This window comes from Magnolia sinica, chromosome 18, assembly GCF_029962835.1.
Source record: "Magnolia sinica isolate HGM2019 chromosome 18, MsV1, whole genome shotgun sequence".
In the NCBI taxonomy this organism is placed as follows: Eukaryota; Viridiplantae; Streptophyta; class Magnoliopsida; order Magnoliales; family Magnoliaceae; genus Magnolia; species Magnolia sinica.
Window position 1 is genome coordinate 15,968,372 of NC_080590.1, and position 26,242 is coordinate 15,994,613.

Sequence of the window (26,242 nt, forward strand, 5' to 3'; positions counted from 1 at the left end):
GAGATAATGATAATGATGATGATGATGTCATAGTCATAGCCATAATAATAATAATAATGAATAGTAGTTACCATTTATCCCCAAAAATAGGCCCAAAAATTAAAAAATATTTGGAATTGATGACATCTATGCTAGATATATGTCCAATGGCCCAAAGATGGATGATATTAACTCATCCAAAAAAATGGCCTGAAAATGGCCAAAAAATACCCAAATTTTATTTTAAAAATGTACAACACAACTGATTGCATACATGAATCTATAGATCTATACTGTGCATGTACTATTCATGCATCATTTAAAAAGAAAAAGAAAATCTATGCAAATTAGGCAAAAGTTGGTGATAATTGGAAACAATCGAATATTGAAGTAAATATGCCCAAATCAAACACATATCAAGCACAATTTGGTCGATTTGTTCATGTTATGTTGAAGAGACACAAAATCAGCAAGGAAAAAAAAAAAAAAGGATTCTTACCTATTTTTTTATTTTCCTAAAATGGACACCAAAGTTACGCCTGGTTGAATCTGTGAAATTTTCTGTTTTGATCTTTGAAAATGAGAAATAAGTGCTCAAAAATGGCATAGAAGCCCTCCACAAGCCTCCAACAAGCGAAAGAATGAGAGAGAGAGAGAGAGAGAGAGAGAGAGAGAGAGAGAGAGAAATGAAAAAGAAACAAAGAATGGGCATGTATACATGTATTGGCCAGTGCCGCGATACAACTGCCATAGTAGTGCTGATACACCACGTATTGGCTGATACAGCCAAAATTTCAAGCTGGGGCTGATTCAACCCCATATTGAGTATCATATTGAGCCGATAAGGATATAATACGGCCATATGAGCCGATACAAGACCAATATTTCAACCGATGATCACAACCCACCTTTATCAAGTATCATATCAAACCAATAAGGATACAATACGGCCGTATCAGCCGATACAATACGGCCGTATCAGCCGATACAATACTGATATGTCAATCCACAATCACAGCCCTCCTTTATCTGGGCTTGGGGAAACATAGGATGAAGAAGGATCTACACGTGATCAAGCGGTAAGGTCACTAGAGATGGATTCCAGTGGGTGTTGGAAAAGAAATGAGTCTCAAGAGAACATATTGGCATGATCAAGGATATGTACTAGGGAAAGGCAACAAATGTGAGGACCACTAGTTGAGAGACAAGTGAGTTTCCAGTTATTGTAGGTTTATGTCAAGGGTGGGACTTGATCAATTATCTTCTTACATTGGTTATTATGAGTTAATGAGGTATTTACAAGACAAGGTCTCAATGCGAATGTTGGTTACAAATGACATAATTTGATTGACAACACGATTTTGTTGTTGTCGGTGATGGTGGTGGTGGTGGTGTTGGTGGTGGCGGTGGTGGTGGTGGTGGTGGTGTGTGTGTGTAAGAGGGGTGGGGAGTTGTAAAACACAAAGCTAGGACTATGGCAGGAAGCTTTAGAATCTAAAAGTTCTAAAATCATTTGGAATATGTTGGTTACATTTTATTATTTACATATCACATGAAAATTTGTGTCCTCCAAACACTAGGTAGTGCTATTCACATAGGTAAGCAGTCAATGCCATCACCAAACACCAGATACTCATTGTCATCAAGAGTACTTATCATAAAATAACCATATCTACATGACTATCCACACTGCAGTATGACATGTGCCAAACAGGCCCTAGATCAATTATTGAACATTTGTGATGTAGGACAATTAACCACTTACTCTAAAAGCTCGAATTGATAGAGCATGGTAAATCAATCCCTTTATATCATAGCCCAGGCCCCACATCCCATGGGTTAGGACCTCGGCCGAACCCCTCTCATGGGCCCCACTTCACATGGGTTCCGCTTCACACGAGCCACCCGCTTCACACGGGTGAGGCCCGCCTCACACGGGCCGCCCACCCCGAGTGTGCCCCTACCTCCCACATGCCACCCCACTTGAGCCTGGTGTGAAAGCGCCCCTGCATTAATTTGGCTATGCTCAATGGCCTCAGCTAGTACTGCATGCTCTAAACGTCATTATTCGCAAATTTCCCTTTGCAAATAGTGCAGAATAGTTGCGTAGAGGTGTAGTGCACAGGGCCTGATTGTTTTGGCATGCGAGTTGTGTTCTTAATCATGTAGTGATTTAAGTCACATCTGTAATGTAAGGCTTGACTGTGTTAGGCCTGTTGGCATGTGAATCATGTTTGCAATTGTGTTTTGATGCTCACAAGTCATGTTCATAATGCAGGGCTTGATTATGTTGGCATGTAGGTTATGATCGCAATCATGTATTGAGGGTTTTCCCTGCTATTTTATGCAGCCAACTACTAAAACATGACATGTCATGTTTGTAGGTGCGTCATGCTTAGTAGTTTGCTGGGTAACTACCCATTTGCGGTCCTACTTTCCTTGCTTTCCCTTAGGGGCAAGCATCTATAGTTGGGATGGGGGCCATTTTGGCATGCAAGTGGTGTCAATGTGAGCCTTCGCCAAGCCAATTCCAAAGAGCCTGAGTCAAGACAAGGGTCAATGTCTAGTCGGAAACCAATCATAAAACTTTCAATAACCTTTTAAAAGCCAGCCCCAAATTTCTGGAAGAAAGGCTAAAAGATGATGATGATGACGGTGAATGAATATTTTATTAAACAAATAATATTTTAGGGATCCTAGCCCCACTTTAGTTGGGATAAGACTTGGATGAGGATGATAATAATTTTGGGTGGCATGGTGCATGCCAAAATCACAGTTGCACTATCTAACTAGGTACCACTCTCACTTAGAATCACACTTTGGAGTCACACTCCCACTTCCTAGTTGTTTATAGTTGCTAACACTTTGAAACAGAGGCCCATTCCCACATCCAAATCTGTTGTCACTTCACACTCTGTGCAACTATATGCCAAATTTCTCTAAGCAAGTTGTTGGAAGCATGGAAGTTTGGATTTAGGCACCCGAAGAGGCAGGATCCTTTGGAATCTGTCTTGTGCCAGTCTTATGGTCTGTCTATAAGGAGCAAAATGATATAACAGTCCAAAATAAACATGGTATTTGTAGGGTAGATGAAGAGCTGAAGATAGAACCATCCCTTGGGCTTTGGTTTGGAGAGTTTGAACCAATGATCTCAAGAAATGATGACACGGTGGTTGGATTCGGTGTGTGATGTGAGATGGGATGAACCTTTTCATTGTGTCCACTCCCAACACCATATGGTTCCTTGAAAACAATATTTGAATGGCAATTTGGGGGAAAATCTGGGCATATGCAATTTTTGTGGGTATTATTCAGGACTCTGCTGGAAGACTGGAAATTTCTAGGTTCTTTAGTGTCCTGTGAGTCTAGACAAGCTGAAATCAGAGCCCTCAAGATAGGGATTATAGAGAAATATAATAATCTTTCAGGGGTTCTTCCATAATTGATGGCAATTACTCCAATGCTTTAAGGTAGGCAAGCTCATTAACTGCTTATCCATTGCAGTTGGTGGATTGGTTGAAGAAATTTGTGGGTTGTGCAGGAGCTATAGCATCAGTTTCTCTTATATCATAGGGAAGCTAATTTGAAGGCAGATTCTCAGGCCAGGGAAGGTGTTCTAATGCCATCATAACAATATGGGGATGACTTCCTCTTGTTATAATATTAACTAATACTGGAACATAAATTATAAAATTCAGTTAAGTCAGATGTGACAACAAACTTGGGATCCAAGAAATCACAACAGTTGGACTGATAAAACAGTATAGCATCAACAAAATAATTTGTGGAATTCCCTGAAATTTTCACAAGCACAATGGTCATGACAAGCTCCAGTACACTATATATTACCAGACACGGCTACATCTAATTATCTAATTATCTAGATATGGATTTCGCTAGAGTGACATCACAAGCGCCAGGAAGAAAGTATGTTTCAGAGGATGAAGATGCTTGCCATTATTTAAATTTCACCAATTTTTTCCTTAGAAACATATCCTTATAGTGTAAGAAAACATGTGGATTAGCCGTTCAAGTTTTCTGTTTCTCCTGCAAAAGAAATACATAGAATGTGGCTTATTATACACTGTTTTAGTTATCCTACACAAACGCAAAGGATTAGCATTATGTAAAAGCTCCATGGATGCAATGAACTGAAACACTAATTATGTCAATTATATCAAATTTCTTTACAAAGAATCAATCTTATTAGCATTTATGCAGTGAAAACTCTCAACTAATCCAGTTAAGATCAATTCTAAATGGCAGGGAAGAAATATAGTGGATTAAAATTGTGAGAGAGTACATAATTCAATCGCAAAACTCTTCAATGGGAGTATATACAACTCACGGTTTCCATGGAACTGGAAAGAGATAGGAGTGTGGAAGTTCAATCACCTCAAGAGGCAGTGCATCTGCTGCCAAAGCACGGTCATCAACAACGAGGGGATTCAGACCATCTGAAGAAGTAAGCTCATGAATACCTGCCAAAAGTGGCCGCCAGCGTCTCAGAATGGCAACAAATGGAGGTAAAATAGCCTCTAAGTACTGTCTTCGAAGAGGCTTTCTGTCCCTCCCAACAGCATGCCATACCTGCATTACAAAACTTATAGAAAGAAGAATTACCAAAAACTGAAAACAAAAATAAGAAGAAATAAAATCTACATAGAAAGTTATCATTCATCTTGCATCAGTGAGGACGAGAAAAACGCATTCCAGCTTCCTCAAAAGTATTTCAAAGTTAAGACAATCATGAGAATCTAACAAGCAAATGCTTCATAGAATAAATCAGAACTAGCTTTAACTGTATGGAGAAATGGGATGGAAGTTTTTAAGATACATGGTGTGATTCAGAAATGAAATTGCAGACAGAGAACACAGATCACGATTATTTCAATCATGAGTTCAAGTTTTAGGAGAAGATTTATTCAAGAACAGAGAAAGTAGAAAAATGGAAGCAAATGCAAATCAAACTAACCTCAGCAAAAAGAATGCAAGATGCAACCAACACCCTCTGTCTCTTGGACTCAGAAATTGGCATGTTCAGAACAGGTGCAAGCACACTGTACATCATATTCACAGTATTAGCTTGGCTCATCCATATAAACAAAAAGCAAGGAACCACAATGTAGTCATGGAAATGCTGGCACAGGTTCAGAAGCAAGTTTGACAACCAAGTATATGATGTTTATGGATGTGTTGCTAGGATGTTAGATGAATAGGTATGTATATATATGTGTAGTACAAAACGAAATGAACAGATGCACAAGAAAACACAATAATATATTCAAATTATTGATATTAATGCACTGTAAAAGCATTATGACAGGTCAAAATTGCAATCATAGGACTTGCTGCAGAGAAAGAATACAAATGTAGAGATCAATTTTCAGTTAGGAAACAGTTGACTCTAATGCATTTTACTCATACTAAATCAAGTAGGCTCAAAAGGCAATATATAGAGATGGCTATGTTTTTTTTTGAGAAGTGACGAAATTTTATATAAGAAAACAAGGAAAAGATACAAGGGGAATTGGTCCGCTGAGATAGCAAACCAACACCCTAAACATAAGGGAATTAAAACAAAACTAACGTGTCTGCCTGCAACGCATGGGAGGCCCATTCCACTATGAGGAAATGGACTCTCCTAATAAGGAACCCAACAGCGTTAGACTCCCCATAGAAGCATCTCCCGTTATGCTCTTCCCAAATCGCCCACCACACTGCTGCTAACGACATTCTCCAAAACTGATTTTTCTGACTGCCGAAATCTGCCCCGTGCCAAACTTTAACCAAACTGACGGAAGAGAAAGGGAGAACCCATGATATTTTGAACCAAGAGAAAACCGCTGACCATAACTGCAGCGTTAGGGGGCAATGGATAAAGACATGGTTCACCGATTCTGCTTCCGCCATACAGCAAAGACAGATGTTAGGAATACACATTCCTCTTTTCCTAAGATTGTCAACTGTCAAAACCCTCCTGTTACTGACCAGCCAGCTGAATACCGCAATCTTTGGCAGCAGTTTGTATTCCCACATGTGATCTGCAAAAAGGGCTGTCGAAGGGCGGGGGCTGTTGAGAATGTGATTGTATAAGGACTTGACTGAGAAGATCCCTTTCTTATCCTGATACCAAAGGATGCTGTCTGAGACATTCTGATCTGGATTGCTGTTGTTAAGGAGAGACAACAGGGCCGCTAGCTCGGAGATTTCATAATCTTGCAAATTCCTGCGACACGGAATGTCCCACACTAACTTGGAACCGAGGGAGGAGAGGCTGTCTGAAAATGATAAGTCCCAGTTAGGGGCCAGGCGAAAGATTTGGGGGAAAGCTTCTTTAAGAGCACCGTCTCCTATCCATACGTCATTCCAGATAGAAATGTTGTTTCCATTACCGACCAAGAAGTGGATCCCTTTAATAACTTCCTGTTTCATCTCTAACACTCCTCTCCATAAAGCGGATGCTCTGTATGCTACCGAGTCTTTGGTCCACCACCCTCTGACTGACCAGCCATATTTACATTTAACCAAAGTTTTCCACAAGGCCCCGGGTTCGGACCCGAGCCTCCAAGTCCATTTTCCAAGCAGAGCCCTATTCATCCATTTCAGCTTCCCGACTCCAGTGCCACCATCTCTAGTATGAAGGCACACCCTGTTCCAGTCAACTAGGTGGAATTTTTTCTTATCCCCTTTACTGAACCAAAGAAAATCACGTCTTAGTCTTTCTAGCTTGCTCAGAACAGAATTTGGGCAGTTGAATAATGACATGAAGTATAACGGTAGACTGGAGAGGACAGCTTTAATGTAGAGATGGCTATGTTGTGGCACTTTTATAAAAAGAAAATGTAGATGTGGGCATTCTGAGTGTATCAACTTTCATTCCACCTTCATGCTGTGTCACTGCACAAATCAGATAATTGGGAGAACACAGCAAATGCATGAAAATGCCAGATATGATGCTTCGGAACAACTTCTTGTTGTTGTTATTTATAACAAGGTGGTAATCATGGTCTTCATGAAAAGAATAACATCATTAGATAGAAGAAAATGAAAGGAACTACAAGATGTGAGGCAATAAGGAAAACATGGCAAAGAAAGATAACATGGATGTCAGAAACACAACAATGAATGACATTTATGTACTTCAAAAGGGCTTTCCAATAAATCAAGACAGTCATAGGACAATAAGAACTGTGTGTAAATGCTGATTCTAGAACCCTGAACTTGTACTGAAGACAAGTTTGAAAAGAGAACTCCATGTAGAAAGTGTGGCGTGGCAAAGACTTCACTCAAGATTCATTTCAACAGATTAACTACGGCAAATGTTAACGAGATGCCCAAATTACTAAGCATGTGGATATAATACAAGAATTTGAAATTGCATATTTTAGCTTCAAACGATGAAAATAAGCAAGATATCTGACACTAGCTCTGAACATGGAACAAGAAGAAACTGACCTCCAAAGCAATGCTGAACGTGGTTTCCTTTTTGATAAGCGGTTATTATTATCTGATGGCACTATGTCACCAGTTTGCCCATGTAATCCTTCAGATATTCCATCTGTAATGCTAACATTCCTCATAAAGATGCCGTCTTCACCATTGTCCTCTTCCCTCATTGAAGCAAGTACCATCCGGAGCATGCACAGAAATGGCTGATCACTGTCCAACAATTGGTAAAGTGCAGCCATTCCTCCCATTCCAGTGCCAGAGCCTCCTCCAATACCGAGCCCACCACCAAGTCCACATTCATCTAACAACAAGGCCTGAAGCATGGCAACTGACTTCTTTACTAAAGGGAGTTCAACCCAGCTTCCATTTGAATCTTTTTCCAGAGCACATTTCCAAGACTCCCAGCCACTGCCACCACCACCAAAGGTTGTGGTTTTGGAGAGGCCAACCCCATACCACAATCGACTCCTGTATTTCCAACCCTCGGCTAAATCCAAAGCACAGCTCCCATATGACACAAAAGAACACCGAACATGTTCATAGGGCTCTGCTGCTGCAGCAGCAGTAAGACGCTCCATCACTGCTGCAGAAATTTGCCCATTCACGTCAGCCATGGAAGCAAGAACCTGATTGTGAGCACAACAGCAAAAATGAGAGTAAGAAAGATTTCACAATAGTAATGGATGCTGCCAAATAAGATGAGAACGGTTTATATATGTGTATATATATATATATATATATATAAGATGAGAATGGTTTCAATTCAAAATATAATACTAAAACTGATAATTTTACCCAAGCATGGGTATAGGTATCAAGTATGGCAAGGTTTGAGTGCTGTGGATCCTCTGGATCCAAAATTTCAAGGATAAAGGAGCAAGTATTGATTACAATTGCAAGTACAATCGTGTTAAATGTTTCCCTACCATTATCAATAGGTTAGTTCATAGCCCAATTGGTATAATTCATCGTATAATTGGTACAGTTCATTGTACATTCTAGATAACTAATGGTCTTATGTTCAAAATACCAATAGATATGGAGTTCAAGGCCCAGGGAAGGGTTTTCCCTTATCCTTAACCCTTTACCAAGCATCCACAGATCCAATTAAGGTACTCCGAGTTTTTGAATGATCCAAGTATCATAATCTTTTACCCCAGGTAAGAATTAGAGGAGATTAATAAACATAAGAGCTTGAGGAAAAGGAGGAGATAATCGGCATTTCTTTCCATCATATGGACACTTCAAAAGTCAAACAATGTGACATGTATGTTAGGAATTTGCATACCTGTGATTTGTGATAAACAAGTCAAATACAATATCCAGATAACACAAGTTAAATGTCATAAGATACAACAGAAGCACATGTAATACAAATATACAATCAATTATAATCTAATTAGTTGCATCATTGAAATTGAATGCTAACAGAAGAACAATGCACATGAGACTCAAGAAAATCTTGGAGTAATTAATGTTTGGAACCATATGGAAATGTTATGATCCTCCATACATAGAAAATCCTGAAAAACAGGTAGAAGTTACAACACTAGTTCTCTAATGAATGGCCATTTGCCAATTATATGTGTCAAGAATCACATTATAGTCTATCCTCAGTTCACCAGTATTTTTAGATATGAGGAGTTGGCGCACTTCTTTTGAATTAGAACACGTTCTAGTAAGAAAGACGATTATCAAACCCAATTAACTTTATTGATAGTGTAATAGATACCAAACAAGGTAAAGATCGGGAAGATGGTTTGGCACCTCTGCTTATTAGATAGAATTTGGTTTCTATGGCTAAAAAAGAATAATAGATGTTTTAGAAATCAGAGGTCAGAAGCGAAGGTGTTTTATAGGGCCAAATTGCATGTAATGGAATTGGTGATTGCTTCAAAGGCGATTGGCCTTTTTCCCTGATAGTTGGATGTATCTGTAATTTTGTCTCTTCTTTTCTTTTCTTTTTCTTTTTTAATCTTTTTTCTAATTCTTTCAGGCTTCGCCTTCTTTTAATAAAATTATTGTTGTTAAAAAAATATATAGATACCAAACATCTGAGATGGATATCATTAAAATACCCCTAGAAGAAATCCCTGCGAGGCACGTCAATGCCCAGGTATTGTATTTCTAACACATATAGTAAAGAATTACAAGTTTTTATGTACTTTAAATTATTTAAACAAGATAGTGATGCAGGGAGTACCGGCCAATGCACCAAAAGCTCAAGAGTTATTGGGGAAGCACTGGAATATCCCTTTATCCAGGCCCTCCCAAGCAACCCAACCGAGACCTCACCGTGGGCTACCCCATATCTCACGGGTCCCATAGTGGGTCCCACCCAGTGGCCATCTTGCCTCTCACAGGCCCCACCTCGTGGGCCAAACCACCCCAATGTGGAGATACACCCGCATCATCCACTCACACCAGTAACGAGACTCAAACACTAGTCTCCTACTCTGATACCACGTGATGTAGCGAGTACCAGTTAGCCAACGCACCAAAAACTTCAGAGTTGTTGGGGAAGCATCAGAATATCCCTTTATCTAGACCCTCCTTGGCAACCCAACCGAGACCTCCAAGTGGGCTACCCCGCATCTCACATGTCCCACCCCATGGCCATCTTGCCTGTAACCACCTCGAGGGCCACCCCACCCCAGTGTGGAGATGCACCCGCATCAGATAGACTAAGTAAGCAAGTTCAAAACTACTGTCCTACATAATATAATGTAAATTATTACGTTCTACTTTATGTTCATGGCGTCTATCGTGCATAATGTCCAACATAATATATAATTGTGTGTATACACACACACACACACGTTCCAATTATTAAGATGCCCTAATTGTATATAGATACACACGCATTCCAAATGTGAAGATGTCCTTTGATAAACTAAAAAATAAACTCTAAAAATTAATTTAAGTGTTGAATTGTAATTTTGAAATAATTTTAGGGATATTTGTCAATAGTGAAAAGAAATTTTAATTCACCACTTTCAGCATTCAAAGTTTAGTAGAGGGAAGCTGTAAAAAAGACCCATATTTTCCCTGAAAATTAATTTTAGCAATTAATAAGTTAGATTTGCCAAACAATCTCAATAAGTGAAAATCATTGAAAATATCAAATTTCAGTGATAAATGCTGAAAATAAGTTTTATCAAAAGCCCTCTAAATCTAAGGGTTAATAGATGTTTTCTTTAGCAGAGATTGATAGGCATCCAATGTCATTTAAAAAAAAAAAAAGCAACTTGACATAAATTTTATTAGAAAGCTCACAAAAAGGAGCAAACAATACAATACCATAAAAAAACAATGCCAACAACACCCCTTTAGGCCCAACTCTCTAAGAATTCGGCATTTTTTCTAATAACCTCCTCAGCCCCAGGCTGGATATTTGAAAGCAACAACCACTCCTAGCTCTCCAGATAGCCCAAAACACCATCAAAATGAGAAGTCTCCACCCAACTTTACTGGTTCTCCCCACTCCTCCCCCTGCCATGCCCAAAGAAGATATTCCACCATTTCCAGCATCGCCCAAAGCATATTGAATAAGGATAGAAAATGACTCCACACCTTGGCAGCGAGAGGACAATGAATCATCAGGTGATCAATAGACTCTTCATTTTCCATACACATAAAGCAAATGTTTAGAAGAATCATTGCTCTTTTTCGCAAGTTATCTATCATAAGGATTCTCTTGTGCCCGACCAACCAAACGAACATCGCCACCCAAGGAGGGGCCCCGTAATACCGAAGACGGAATGGACGGGGAGGAGAATGCTGCCCAAGTTTGGAGACCATGTGAAACAACAGCCTGACCAAAAAGTTCCTGGACGCATTTCCGACCCACACCATGGAATCTTGTTCTTGCAAGTCAACATTGATGTACCTTAGAATCTCAAGGAGGTTAGTGTAGTCCTCAATCTCGTTATCTAACAAATTCCTGCAGCAAGGAGGCGCTCACACTTCCAAACCCCCCAAGATCATAAAACATTCTGCCATTGTGATGAACCAATCGAGAGCAAGCCTAGCTATTGTTGGAAACCTGGATTAGAGAGCTTGATCGCCACACCAAGCATCTACCCAGAATCTGATATGCCCATTGCCTGTTGAGAAGGATATGCCTCTACAAACATGATGCTCTGTAGCTGCAACTACCTTACAAATAGCGGAAGCCCAGTACAATGAAGAAGATTTCACGAACAATCCACTTTCTTGGGTTCCATACTTACTAGCCACCACTTCCCTCCACAATTTTCTTTCCTCCACCTCGAATCTCCATATCTATTTGCAGAACAATGTCGTATGCATCTCCCCTAATGGTTTAATGCCTGCTCCACCTCTAATTAGCCTGCAAACCTCGTCCCACTTAAGAAGATAGAACTTCCTCACCTCATTTGCACCTGACCAAAAAAATCCTCTCCTCAACCTTTCCAATCTCGAAATGATTGACTTCGGGCATCGGAAAAGCGACAAGAAGTAAATGGGCATATTCAAAAAGAAAGTCTTGATAAGCATCAACCGACCTCCCAAAAATAAAGTCCTACATTTCCAACCCACAAACTTTCTCTCAATCCTTTCAATTACCCTATCCCAAAGGTGAGTGGGAGGCTTCCCCACGTACAAAGGTAAACCACAATAAGTCGTAGGAAACTATCCAGTTTTGTACCCAAAAATATCCGCAATGTCTTGCAACTCTTCCTCTCCTATGTGAATGCCTAGCACCTCTGACTTCACCACATTTACTTTCAAACCCAAAACTGCCTCAAAACAAACAATCAACTTCCGAATATTATCAACTGCAGTTGGCTCTGCTTGACAAAAAAGAAGAGTGCCATCCGCACATTGCAAATGAGAGACTTGAGGCCTATTTCTATCAACTTGGAAACTTTGAAACAAACCAAACTCCACTACTCTACTAAGAATCGCACTAAGAGCTTCCCCAATGACCACAAACAAGTACGACAATAGTCTAGAGGATCCCCCTGGCTTAATCCTCTTGAGGACCTAAAATAACCTTAGGAGACCCATTGACCAAAATGGAAAAGGCGGGGGATTGGACAAGCCTTCATCCGACCCCTCCATTTCTGACCACAACCCAATCTCCCAAGCATATAATCCAAGAAATCCCAATCTACATGATCGTAGGCTTCTTCTCTGTCTAATTTGCAAGCTAACCCACTTTCCTTCTCTCTTAATCTTACATCTACGCACTCGTGAGCTATCAGCACATTGACTAGGATCTGACGACCAGCTATGAAGTCTCCTTGATCAACCGAGATAACTTTCTCTAGCACATTCTTGAACCTAACTGCCAGAATCTTATAAGACCCTCTAATAAGGTTGATCAGTCTAAAGTCCTTTAACCGTTCAGCTCCTACTTTTGGAAGCAACACAATAAAGGAAGCCCCTATCGCTATAGATAACCTACCTCGATCAACAAACTCTGCCAAGAAGTCCATAATGTCCTTCCCAACCACATGCCAAACTCTCTGAAAGAACAAAATGGGAAAACCATCTAGCCCAAGAGCCTTATCCCCGCACATAGACTTCAGCACTTCTCGAACCTCTTCCTCGACAATAGGCCTTTCCAGAAACGATGCTTCTTCTTCTATAATCCGCTTAAAGCCAATAAGATCCAGCTTCGGTCTCCCCCATTTATCAGCCGAAAGGAGATTTTTATAATAAGATATGATTGCATCTAAAATCCGATGTTCGTTCCCCATCAACAAGAAGACTACCAATTCTATCACCACTCGACTTGTATTCTTATCCCCCTCTTTAAGCCACAACACTCGGGATCTCTGCCACCATTTCATCCTCCTCTTTACCACTTACGCGCATATTTGATGGGCAATTCCTTTCTCCTATCCCTATCTGCTTCAGTTAGAGAACCATTTTCTGATAATATCCTATATGTGAATTTGCTCAGCCATCTTCTCGAACTCAGCTTCCCTAACCCCCAAAACATATTTCTTCCATAGCTCCAATTGTGCTTTTAGCAACTTAAGCTTCCAGCAAACTCTGAAACCAGCAAATCCATCCACTTGGAAAGAACCCACCATTTTGTCACCAACTGATCGAACCTTCCACTTCTAACCACACTGCTTCACAACAGAAGGGTCGAGGCCCCCAGTTCACATCGGTGACTTGCAGAACAATCGGACAATGGTCAGACGCCATCCCAAGCAACCCGTGTTGAATCGGCAAAGGGAATTTATCGATCCACTCGGCCGAAACAAAAAAAAAAATGTCTAGGGGAGACATTAGCACCTTCACCTCACCATTAGACCATGTAAATCTAGCCACCTCTGCTATCTATTCACCCAGTCGGAGAACCCTAACATGCTACTAGTAATCTACCCCACTTTAGACTTCTCGTAGGAAAATCGAACAACATTAAAATCCCCGCCCACGCACCACGGGTACCCCCATTTTTGTCTAACAAAGTCTAACTCTTCCCAAAATTGACCTCTCAAGTTCTTCGCAAAGGGACTGTAAACAAATGTCATCACCCATTAGAATCCTATCGATAAATCGCGCAGTAGAACCAAAACAGAAAAAGTTCTCAAAAAAGAGTCAACCTTACCCCATTTGCCAAAATTCCACCCAAGAATAATACCACCTGCAACTCCTACAACATCTAAAGATACCCAATCAAATTGCAAAACATTCCAGATCGACGACAGAATACCTGAGGGGATCGATTGAGCTGAGTTTCTTGAAACGTGACAATATTGGCCTTGGAATACTTGCAAACCTTCTTGAGTTGGGCCCTCTTAGTGCTACAACCCAGCCCCCTCATGTTCCAAGAGAGAACAATCATTGGTCACCTCTCTTCCTCGATCTCATCCTCTTGCCCCCACTAACCTTGGTCAAAGAGTCATAATTAACGGAGCACTTCAATCTTAGGAGCTCCCTCGTGCCTCTGGGAGATCTCTTGGACCTCAATTTGTGAATTACTTGTCGCTACTGAAGGGCCCTCCCCTGAACAAAGTCGAAGAAGTCTTCCACATCTTCGTCTCTGGCACTAAAAGAGAGACCTGCTTGAACTCCCACCCTTTCTCCCACATATTTGGCTCACACAAACTGCTCATTTGTGATGCCGCACCTCCCAAAAGTACATAAGCAACAATTGCTTTGACCTATCATCCGCATCACTGTGTGCCCAAAGATCAGCCGAAAGCCACTCTTCTTCGTCAGGGGTAGATCAGATTTGGTTGAACTACATCTTCTCTACGCAGAGGGGGGAATATTAGCAGTGCCTCTTCAAACAGTTCTTCCTCTCCCCCTATCTTCGCCAGCGTTAGTACTCCTTCAAACGAAGGTGAATGGTCCTTCGAGATGATTTCCTGCTCGATCGAAGAGTCCCCCCCCAAAAAAAAAAAAAAAAAGAGCAAACAACAACAAAAGACTTCAAGAGCCCTCCCGAGCTCATATTTACCTGTAAAGAAGAGTCCTCCCTGCCCTATACTCCTGAAATACCAACAGACATGACAAACCACCGAATCTACTAAATGCGAGTCCGTCTGATATAGGACCAATGCATGAAATCAAATAATGTGTGAGATCAATCAGTAAAATTAAATTAATTAATAAAAATCACAAATCATGCTTACATCATCACAAATATCAATATTCTAAAAGGAATTCATGCATAGTTTAAGCCTAAGTTGTCAAGCATCGTCCTACACGAACACTGAACATGGAAAACTAGGATCTAATGGATGTAGAGACATCCAAATAGCATAGGGTTAGGTCTATTGTAAAGGGGAAGGTCTAATACTACCTAGAGTTTGCTAGATTTGGGTGTAGGTAAGCTAGGGTTTAGGGAAATTAGGAAAAAGTTGAAATTAGCGTTTAATTGGGTAAATTGGGTAAATGGGGATTGGTTATTTAGGTTTTAACTAGAGGGGAATTAGAGTTTTGGATGGTTGGCTGCTAGGGATTTGAGATGAATTAGGGAATTTGGCAGTTAGCGTTTGGGAAAGTTGATAAAATTGGGGATTTATAAAATCGGGGATTGAGAGGTTTTTAAGGGAAACCATGGGGGAACAAGAGAGGAGAAGTGGAACCATACATAACAACCCTTAGGCTTCGTACGTGTGGTCATACAGTCACACATGTGGAGCTAGGTCGGCTAGGGTTTGGGTCATCGGGTTAGGTTTGAGATGGGAAAGGTGAAGGAAAATGATTGGATGGGTTTTGACAAGGTTTTGAAATATCTGGATGGGAGAAATGAAGTTTCAGTAAGTACCTTGTAATGAAGAAACTCACAAACAGATAGCTGAGAACCTCACGCTCTCATTAATGGAAGATCGGCCTCACACCAATCTCTTCCAAATCATCTTTACTTATACTTTCAGTTAAATTCAAAATTTACAAAATAGTCCATGTCACTTGTATTTAACCAAAAATAACCATATTCTAATAAATACATATAAAACCTCCCATAAAGTGTCCAAAAGCATAAATCAACCATAAAACTAAATCCTAAAACAGTGCTAAGCATATATGTCCTATGATGAAAAATTGTCCAAGATCAATGGCCCGATCATGTACTCCATGCGATCCAACAATCCAAATCACTCCCTAAAGCAACCTATATGCATTTTCCCAGTGTGGGGTCTGCCAGATGCTCGTACATGCACTATGGCGTCTTAAACTTGGATACTTGCCTAGCCACAGAGAGACTAGGGCCCGCCTCCTTTGATACATGTGCAAAGGCATACGTGATGTGATGTCCTCATCATTATTAGCATTTGTTTGATTTCGCACAAGCGAGTAATGTGCTCATGAGTGAGCCCAACTTTAGAAACTGCACTCGTGTCACATGCGGCAGGCGTTAGATGATCGGAAATCCCTTTCACACACCCCTCATGCCAACATGTGACTAAGGATGATATCGCCTCTTAACTCTAGCTCGGGACCGACCTTCAACTTCTCGTGACAAGCGTCCTGTACTGGGTCTCCACCTAATGACTTGTCGCACTAATCACCACTCGAGGCAAGTTTGGCCTCCGGACCTAACATTCCGGACAAGCTCGGGTGAGGAGCACCTTCCGAGATTGCTCCCGAAGAATTAATTACACTAGGTGTGAAGGCTTCATTCACTTCTCCTTCACTGACCTTACCTTAACAACTGGGACTCGGTCGTGTGTCCTCCTGGAGATATGATGCTCCTGTTGTGCATTGAAATTGTACTCCTTCGACCTCGCTAGGTCGTCTTCCATGGCTGCCGCACGTCGAAACCCCCTCCCTGGTCCTCCATGGATCCCCATCTAGGAATCATTGATCCTTTCACTTCCCACTGCATTGGCATACATCCTTCTGCCTCTGACAAAAGCGAAAATGAAAGAAGGAAATGTTGTTCCTTCTTCCTGTTAATACAGGCTCTAATGACTCCCACCTCCTCGCCAAGCTTCGCCATCGGGTCTAACTCGACCAAATCACCTAGACATGACACAACAACAACTAAAAATTCTTAAAACCAGACTTCAAGAGGAACTGCCCAAAGGAGCACCCACACATCCTCACTCCCGAAAGAGGAAAATTTCTTCATTGTTTGAATCTTGGTGATTGGCCCATCCCTATGCAACGCTCCAACCATAGCTAGAAGGTCTACCTTAACCCCTGGAGTCAGTTGAATCCAAATTTCGTTGTAACTGAATAGCCTGATGATGTATAACTATGGTTTTAACTTGCAACAGTCATCCAACCAGACCCTTACTTGCTAGATCGTGGCATCTTCCTTAGTTGTAGCTATGACTGAAAAATCATTCCACAGTTGAGGAATGTCCTCCTCCGACAGCTTCAGCACTTTCTCCCCCTTCATGCATTATCACCTCGACCCAGCTTCCTTTGCTTGACTCTGCTTCCTTCATAAGCGAACTTTCAACACCTTTCCCATCCTTGCCCGCCATTTTACCTATAACCACATCCTTGAAGGACTCCACCCCCATATATCCGGAAGGTTCTGTACTATGGCTGTTTCTCTGAAGCACTACCGAAGTTTGCTTGTTGCCACTCAGTTCTGTTTGATGCAAACTAGGGTTTCTTGTCTGCTTATGCTTCATTTTAGGCCTGAAACACGCTCATTGTACCTCCCCTGAAACTCTCCCCATGTAACATTTCCACTGCATGGATTAGTTCCTTCTCTTAGCTCATACGCACGAAAGCAAAACCCCTTGACAAAGACATGCCCTTCTTTCTGGGAAGAACAACATCCATTGCCACCCCCGCCCTGCCGAAAACCCTAGAGAAATTCACCGGCAGCCAACCCTTGGGAAAACCTTGAACGAAGAGTGTTGGGTAACTCGAGACATCTGATTTCCCTGCATCTCCTTGCCGGAAACCCTCGTTCTAGTAGCCACCATCTGCCATTCTCCCTCTCCATCATTAGCGATTATTCGTTTCCCTCCTTCAATACCACCCTTCCTATTTCGTCATCTTGGATTTTGCCAAGTTCTTTACCAGTAGATTCCCTATCGTTCATTTCCCTTTCACTTGGCTCCCTTTCATTCATCTGAAAGAGTGAATGGCCTAAAAATTCTTTGAGCTTGCTTCTTCAATAAACAAAAATCACAATAACCATTTCGGCCAATGGCAAAACTCAATCAGAACCCTCAAAAATGTTGTCCGACATAATATTCAATGGTAGATGTTTTCTTTAGCAATGTCATCAAAATGTCCTACATAATACTCAATGGTATATAGATACACACATTCCAATTAATAAATCTACGGTTACTAGATGTTTTCCTTAGCAGACATCTACAGTAGGCAGCTGTCCTGTTTAGGCATCAGCATGCGAGTTGGTTTGAGTGTTCTCCTGAAAGTTTATGGATGCCACATGAAAAATAACCCCTCTTGTCAACAAAATCATTGAGCAAACTGTGTCTTGTTTCAATAAGATGAAAAATTAAGCACCTATAGCCTTTGTGATATACGAGAAGAAAAAGTAAAAAAGAAAAAAAATCACAATGAGAATGGTCAAATCAAATACATGTAAGGTGACATGAATTAGTCACAAGCAAATCCCAATAAGCACAGGATAACTCCTGGTCAGAGAAAATATATTTGGAAGCAAACTATGGCAAATTTAAGCATGAGTGGCAGAAAACTGAACAAAGAAAATCCAGATCCACAAATCTAGGAACAGGTTGCTATTTGCTACTTATGAGCATAGTCAGCATGCAAGAGCAAGAAGAAATAATCATTGGTTTACATGATTCAGAATCAGAACTATATGAAACAGTGAAATGCCGGAACCAAGATCCACCAAGAAGTTAACTCAGAAATAGTCGTAAAATATAAACAGAGATGGCAGCATGCATACATCAAGAGAAAGGCCCCCAGAATCACTAGATAATGGCAAACTTCGAGAGCCCACAGGTTCTAGAGCTTCTCCTACAGCTTTTCCTAACGAATTTGAACGGCTACCAGAGGACGAAGAAAATGAATTAGGAGAGACTGGAATCTCCCCAAAACGTGATGCACCATGTATTTGGCTTTGCAACCGTAAATGATCTTCAACGAGCATCAGAATCACAATTGCATTCTCTGCCAAAGCCACAGAAAGGTGAGCAGCAGACTCTGCTTCTGCTTTAGCTTCTTGTGGGGACAAACCCTCAGCTGCAACACCAGCAGCTGCTGCTGCAATAACTTGAGTCTGTTGCAAAAGAAAAGGTGGATTTAAACATTATTATAGATTTTGTCATCTAATAACAGCAGTATTTTTTTCTTGATTCAACTGGAAAGCATAACAGCAAGACGCCATCTGAATTAATGGTGGCTGGCTGGACTTAAAACCTTTTAAACTAACAAAACACGTATAAAAGTCAACCAAAGAAAAAACAATACCCAACAGTATGTGATTGTTATGAAAGTTTATTCAAATGAAGAAATACATGAGAAGATGCCTGAATACAATTTCCTTTCTTGGTCACTACAGTGCTGATATTCCCCAATGCAACAACCTGAATGTCAGGTTATTAGGCATGCGGAAAGAACACCAATCATAATATCAGCAAAAGATGTGTGTGTAAACAGACATGAAGACGAGATTCTGAAACAATGACAATTCGCAAGCCCCAAATGATAAACAAAAAATGTATGCAAAAACGCTACTCCATTTCTTGGAAAAGGAAATTGTTCTGTCAAACATTCATGGCAGATATTAGCCAACATTGTTATGAGTACAGCCTTAAATTATATTTCCTTGTGTTTCATTTGTCTTTTTTTTGTTTTTTACTATTTTTGGACTTACTTCTACACAAACTATATAGAATAACTGAATAAAAGAATACTTATTTATGCAAATGTGTTATCTAGTCTATACATCAGCATCACACCCTATCCCAGATATTGGACGTTGGCTTTAGGGCTATCAAAGGGTTGGGTTAGGGTCGGGTCCTATAGCAACCATACCCAGGGTAACTGGGTTCAGGTCTTGCCAGGTCAGGGTCCCTTCGGTCCAGGTCTAGTTCTTGAATACCCAAACCAGGATCCAGTCAGATAACCATAGGTTCTTTGGATCTAGGTTTCAAGTTGGCTTCGGGAATATAAGACCATTTACACAGTTGGATGGGTCAGATTGCACACACATGTACCACTTTGACATGTGTATGGTGTGTACATGGGCTCACTTACATATGCCACTTAGGAAAGCTCATTTTGATTCTAAAGTCATAAATATAAATTAAATAAATAAAATTGTACTATAAAAATTAACCGGACCCTACCAGACCCCACTTCAATTGGGTCTGTCACATGGACCCAACCTGAACCCAACTCAACCCAGTTTTTAACCAAATCCAAAAGGTGAGACCTGAACCCAACCCGACTTCTTAACGGGTCCAAAACATGGGACCCTGACCCATTAAAACCCGGTCGGGTTCATTAAGTACCTGTGGGTACAGGTACCCATTGACAGCCCTAGCTGGCTTTAAGAATTTTCATGTTTTCATGGCAAAAGTTCAATGAGCAGCAGCCTACCGAAACATCAACTGTCTTCAACCCAAACTGGGGACAGGCCTACCAGTCGAAGATGATGCATACATGAATTATGCAGTTTATACATAACTCTTATCTACATAATACCGTACACATACATGAATTAATATTTAGAACTGATTGATGTTTGCTTTTGTACAAGCCCAAGCACCTCCAATAGCCAATGGAATGGAATAATAGTGGAGCCTTTTATCTTTCAAAACATGAATCTACCTTTCATTATTACCAAACAAACTGTAAGGATGGGCCAACATGTAATTTAATTTTCTGAATCATTTCTATACAAATTAAAAGGCATGAAAGAATTCTTATTCATCAAAATCTGTTTTATGTAGTTTATGCATCATCATCATCATAGGTTTGTTTGAGCCATTTGGATTACTAATTATCATGATGGCAGCTGCCTACCTAACATCAACCCTCCACAACTCGGGCTGAGGACAAGCTGCTGCGTCACTACTAGGCAGAATTAATGAGTAAATAAGTATGCAGTTTACGCATGACTTTACTAGTTTATAAATGAATTTATTTTTACAATAAATATATCCTTCATTATTATCATACAACTGTAAGGATCGCTTTAAATTCCTGGGTCAGTGCATCCTGTATCCACCCAGGTGAACGTAGCATGTAACTCCTATCAATGTGTACATTGATTTTCTTGATCTTGGAAATTCCCATTCCCTAGCCATTGCTTGGTAAATCACAGGAATCAGGCACGCAAAAGGGGTACTACCCTAACACTTTAAATTATCAAAACAAATTTGCATTCAAGAAAGCCCAAAAACAAAGGTCTTTTACTAGGAATTACAATGATTGTTCTGGTGTGCCCCATATCAAGCCCACCTGATGGAGGCATTTGGGCTACCCCTTGACTTGGCAATCTCGTGAATAAGTTGGCACACAGTGGCTTCTGCACGCTAAAGGTGGGCTACGAGAACAGCATCATCTTTAGACCACAATGCTTGGATCGGTGCATCAACCTACTCAACAAATTTTGACACCAAATTTATTAAGAAAGAGCATCAAGATTTGATGTTGGTGAATTGGACTAAGAATCAAGGCCTGCACTGGGTGAGATCCGAGTATAGAGATTTGAAAGTGAATCAGGTCAAGAATCAATGCCTACAATGGGTGAGATCTTCCTTGCCAATATAACTGAAACTTCTTAGGAGCCAGTTGCCAAACTCTCCATTATCTAGGTTACCAAGAATCTTTTTCAGGCATTTGTTCAACCTCTAAGAACACTTTTGAATGATAGTGTGCATTTAAGACCTCTAAGAATACATTCTCCTCCCTCTAAGGATGGTTTGTTGAATGGTAACGTGCATTTAGATTCCCCTCAACCTCTAAGAAGAGTACGCGAGCTCCAACCGTCAGATTTTCAGATATATTAGTAGTATGAGAGTACTCGGGATCCAAAATTCAGATTTTGAACTAGGTTTTCTGTCTCTTTGGCTAGTTTGGGGTTTGGGACTAGCGGTCTAGACGTTTGAAGCAAGAAGCAAAGTGAGAAATTATGAGGAAGTTATGAGGCCATGAATCAAATATCGGTGAAGATATTTGAACTGCTTATGGACACCAGAATTTCATTGCGTTGGTTGCCTTGCAGCAGCATGCTGGCTCTGTCATTAGCTGAATGGTAAGCATGAGCTCCAACAGTAGACGCTCAAACAAGTCTTTCGCTCCATCTATTACATGAGCCAGCCTCCACAGACTACACCCCTCTTTCATCCATTATCCAAGATATTGCATTTTGGGAATTCCTCTCGATAATGATGGGGTTTAGATTTAAATTTACCGCAATCTTACCCCTTGAAGAAGAGCCAAAGCTTCTACAAAGCTAGAATTGCCAAAGCCCACCAGAAACAAAAATTCAACAACATGCTTTCCTCAGTTGTTTCTAATAAGATGCCCAATGCACATGGGCCCAAGCTTTGCGTTGAGAGCTTCCATCAGAATGTATCATTTTTTTTATGTTTTTAACATATATTCAATGGTGTATCAGACTTCAGACCATTCCTTGATAAGTAGGTTTTCTGTCTACTGGACCTACTGAAAGTCGTCCAAATAGGCAGGCCCTCATCAAACACAAATCATGATTTGCTACAGTAGGCCCATTATATTGAAATACGATAAAAAGATGAAAAGGAAAATAATATACTGATAATTGTCTCCTACTATTCTCAAAAAAATTCATTTTGCTTAAATTGATAGACTTTCGCCCAGATCTTGTGTTTTGACCCCCAAACAGGCCTCGATCTAGTATGAAATGAATTTTGAAGCTTCCTCCATGGTTGAAATAAAGAAACAAGTGAAGAGAAAAAACAATAGAGAAGTTGGGAAGAAATTTTGAAATGGGGCCTTTATGGTTGTATCAGCCGGCTTCTATAGCCCTCACACATCAGCACCAATACAGGCCAATACAGCCCTTTGGGAAATGGACCACCTCAACCCTGTATCATGTAACAGAGGTAGACAATACTTCTACAATACAGCCGTAACATAACCGATGTTCAAACCATGGTAATGTTAGATGGAGAAAAGAGCCAGTTGATCATGATTTAGAACTCTCAACATACGAACTTGTGATTCCATTTACACGTGACTTGGGTTTCTTTTGAATGATAGTCAGGAAGAAATTTAAAATAAAATCCATACCCTGAACTGCGGCACATTCAAACACCGTAATTCAAACAAAACACTGACACGATCAATTCTAGAAAATCAAAAGGGTCAGTGTTTGAATAACGAGGGTTTGAACAATGTGTCCCAATATGAGCATTAAGAAACGACAATTACCTGGACCTGAAGTTCCCTGGCAGCAAAGTCTAGCAAGCTCCCTAAAAGTCTCCGTTTAAAGATAGACAACGACTCTTCACGCCTTCAAATGCAAAACAAATAACAAAAATAAGGTAAGCTGATGACAAATAAGTTGTTCAAAAGAGTTCTTGCTAGTGATGTAAGTCATTGCAAAAAGAATTTAGAAATAGACCAACTCATTAGTACATGGGGGAAAAAAAGGACATTATAACTTATTTGCAAGTGGAAGTTTCTTTTCTCCTACAAAGATTAATAAAAGTCAGCATCTAGATATCTCCAAATGAAGAACCACTAAATAGGATAACAACATGGTAAAAACAGGACTGGAAAAGTCCAGGTTAACAAACAATTCTGAGAAAAATTACATAAATTGTCATTTTTTTTCTTTGAGCAGTACATTACAGAAATTACTAAGCATGCCATGCCCAACAAACTTTCTAAAGAAACAGAGGCCGAATGTATAAAAAGTTCAAGTCCCCAACCATGTCTCAATATTTATCAAGATATTCATGCTATACAACTGGAATGAGGAACAATCAGCAGTCGGGACAAGCAAGGACCAGACATATTAGAAAGTTGGACAAGGTAATTGAAGTGTTTCCCCAAAGATTCTGTTTCAGAAATTGATACAGTAAAGGACAAATTTTGGTTAGAGAAAAAGTGATGAGGGACATGCATGATGCTTTATCTTATGCATAGCATCAAGGTGAAGAGCCCATTCTTTAGCAGAGTATTGCCTTGAATAAAAATAGAATGACGTGAACTGCACAATAAAGGTCGGCATCCGGATATCCCTAAATGAAGAGGTGTTTGGCGCATGGAATTAGATGGTTTAAGAGGGATCAAATTGCTTTTTTGCAATAAATGCACTTGTCGGTGGATTGTCTCTTAATGCCATGGGAGTGAGCTATTCACTTTGGTGTTTGGATCATGTAGGATTTAGGGCTTAAATACATGTTTTGATTCATGTAGTGTTTGGTTGTACATGGAAACAACTACAATCTCGAAAATCGTGTTTGAAAACTACAATGAGAAGTAATGTGGAGCCCACTTTGATGTTTGTGAGTAATCCACCCCGTCCATCCATTTTGTGAGATCATTTAGGACATGCTACCAAAAGTCGAGCAGATCCAAAACTCAAGTGGGCCATACGAGAGGAAAGAGTGGGGAAAGAATTTCCCACCGTTGAAACCTTTCTGAGCTCCACCTTGATGTTTATATGTCATCCCAACCGTTTATAAGTTCATTCCTGCCGGGATGAACTGACAACATAGAAAACTTTATCGTGATACAAAAATTTTGTCACCATATGAATGTTTCAATGGTGGTCACTCGATCCCTACTGTTTCCTCGTGTGGCCCACTTGAGTTTTAAATCTACCTCATTTTTTGGTTGCTTACCCTAAAATGATCTTGTAAAACAGATGGATGGGGTGGATTCCAAATATCAAGGTGGGCCCCACCTCCCTTCCCAGCATAAGAACTTCCTAGCTCATGCTTTTAGGAAATCCCAGTTAAATTGTGGAAAGCCCTCCCTAACCCTCCCTACTCCATGCACAGGATCCAATGTTGGAAACCTATGATGAACCAAACAGGGATGATTTTTCAAACCAAGGGATTTAAAGTTCCATCCCACTTAATACCATCTAATTCTATGCGCCAAACACCCCCTAAGAATGTGGTAAAGGGAGACTAGAAAGGTCCAAGTTAACATGCAATTCTGAGAAAACACATTAAAATTGTCTTTTTTTTATAGCTGTACATTACAGAAATTCCTCAGCATGTCACACCCAATTGATCAATACATTCATGCTACACAATTGGGATGAGGAACAATCAGCACTTAAGACAAGCAAGGCCCATATATATTAGAAGCTTGGTTCAAGCTAATTTAATTGTTTCCAAAGCTGATTGTTTCAGAATTTGCAGCAGTAAATGTTGAATTTTGGCTAGGAAAGAAGTTGCAAGAGACACTTGTAGTGTTTTATCTTATGCATATCATCTAGGTGAAGAGCCTATTCTTTAGTGGAGTATTGCCTTGAATAATAACAGAATGAGGTGACCTGGATTTCGCAGTAAGTAGGAAAATTTCACTTCCAAACAAAATCTTCAAAATGCTGCCCACTCTTTGGAGTTCATGACATGGACATATGAACACGCTCAGCTTCTCTCCATCTTCAATGTGCTCCATTCACCAGCCCTTAACAAGTTTACAAGATATGATCCAAACAGTTTGGAATAATCATATGCCCTAAGGTACAGGCTTCAACAGTTTGGAGTGATTGTATACACTTGACAGTTCAGAGTGATCAAATGCCCTAAGCTTTAGTTTCACTGTCTTGACCTGATAAAAATTTTCTAGAGATGTAACTTTCTATCCATGAAGCATGGCTAATGAAGTTTGTCTTTTCAAATGCAAAACGGAAAGCTTCATCTTCGTAAATGTACCATTCTGTTAGAAATAGTGAGCCGAGGTTTAAGTTTTGACAAAGAATAGGGGAAAGGTAGAAGGTAAAATTGGCTTCACTTAGGGCCTGTTTGAGAGCATGGATTTGGAACCCCCTGGATTTGAAATCTTCTTGCTGTGTTTGGCACCCTAGATTGAGAATCAACTTTAATCCAAAAGTAGCAATTCATAGTATATTTACAGGGTTTTGAATTTAATTACTAAATCAACTTTAATATCTCTAATTAGTGAATTATGTAATTTTTTACAGAATAGTTGTAATAAGCCCACTGAAATGTATACTTTGCCAAAAAATGATGAAATTCCAAGGCTCGGATGGGCCACAAGCACAAGATCACATCCGAGTGACTAACCAACGATTTTTAACTGTTGATTTACATGGACAATGTTTGGACGGTGCTGATCATCATCTTAGAGAAATTAAAGTGATGCAATTGATAATCTAATTATTTTAGGATATCATTAGTGGGCCATGTGTCCAATAGATTAATAGTCTATTGACACATGT

At 40.2% G+C, this 26,242-nt stretch overlaps 2 protein-coding genes across 3 annotated transcripts in view; one reads left to right on the forward strand and one right to left on the reverse strand.

The window, feature by feature from the left end:
- LOC131233247 (BEACH domain-containing protein C2-like) overlaps nucleotides 1-26,242 on the reverse strand; it is an 84,980-nt gene that overhangs the window by 35,785 nt on the left and 22,953 nt on the right. For both annotated transcript variants that reach the window (XM_058229894.1, XM_058229893.1), the window contains exons 9-13: nucleotides 23,248-23,329; nucleotides 18,770-19,102; nucleotides 7,438-8,057; nucleotides 4,955-5,039; nucleotides 4,375-4,569 (exon numbers count right to left, since the gene is read on the reverse strand). In XM_058229894.1, the coding sequence (XP_058085877.1) occupies nucleotides 4,375-4,569; nucleotides 4,955-5,039; nucleotides 7,438-8,057; nucleotides 18,770-19,102; nucleotides 23,248-23,329 (1,315 nt within the window). The remainder of the gene's footprint in view (nucleotides 1-4,374; nucleotides 4,570-4,954; nucleotides 5,040-7,437; nucleotides 8,058-18,769; nucleotides 19,103-23,247; nucleotides 23,330-26,242) is intronic.
- The window catches only part of LOC131233248 (geraniol 8-hydroxylase-like), a 91,922-nt gene that overhangs the window by 7,311 nt on the left and 58,369 nt on the right, over nucleotides 1-26,242 (forward strand). The window lies entirely within an intron of this gene.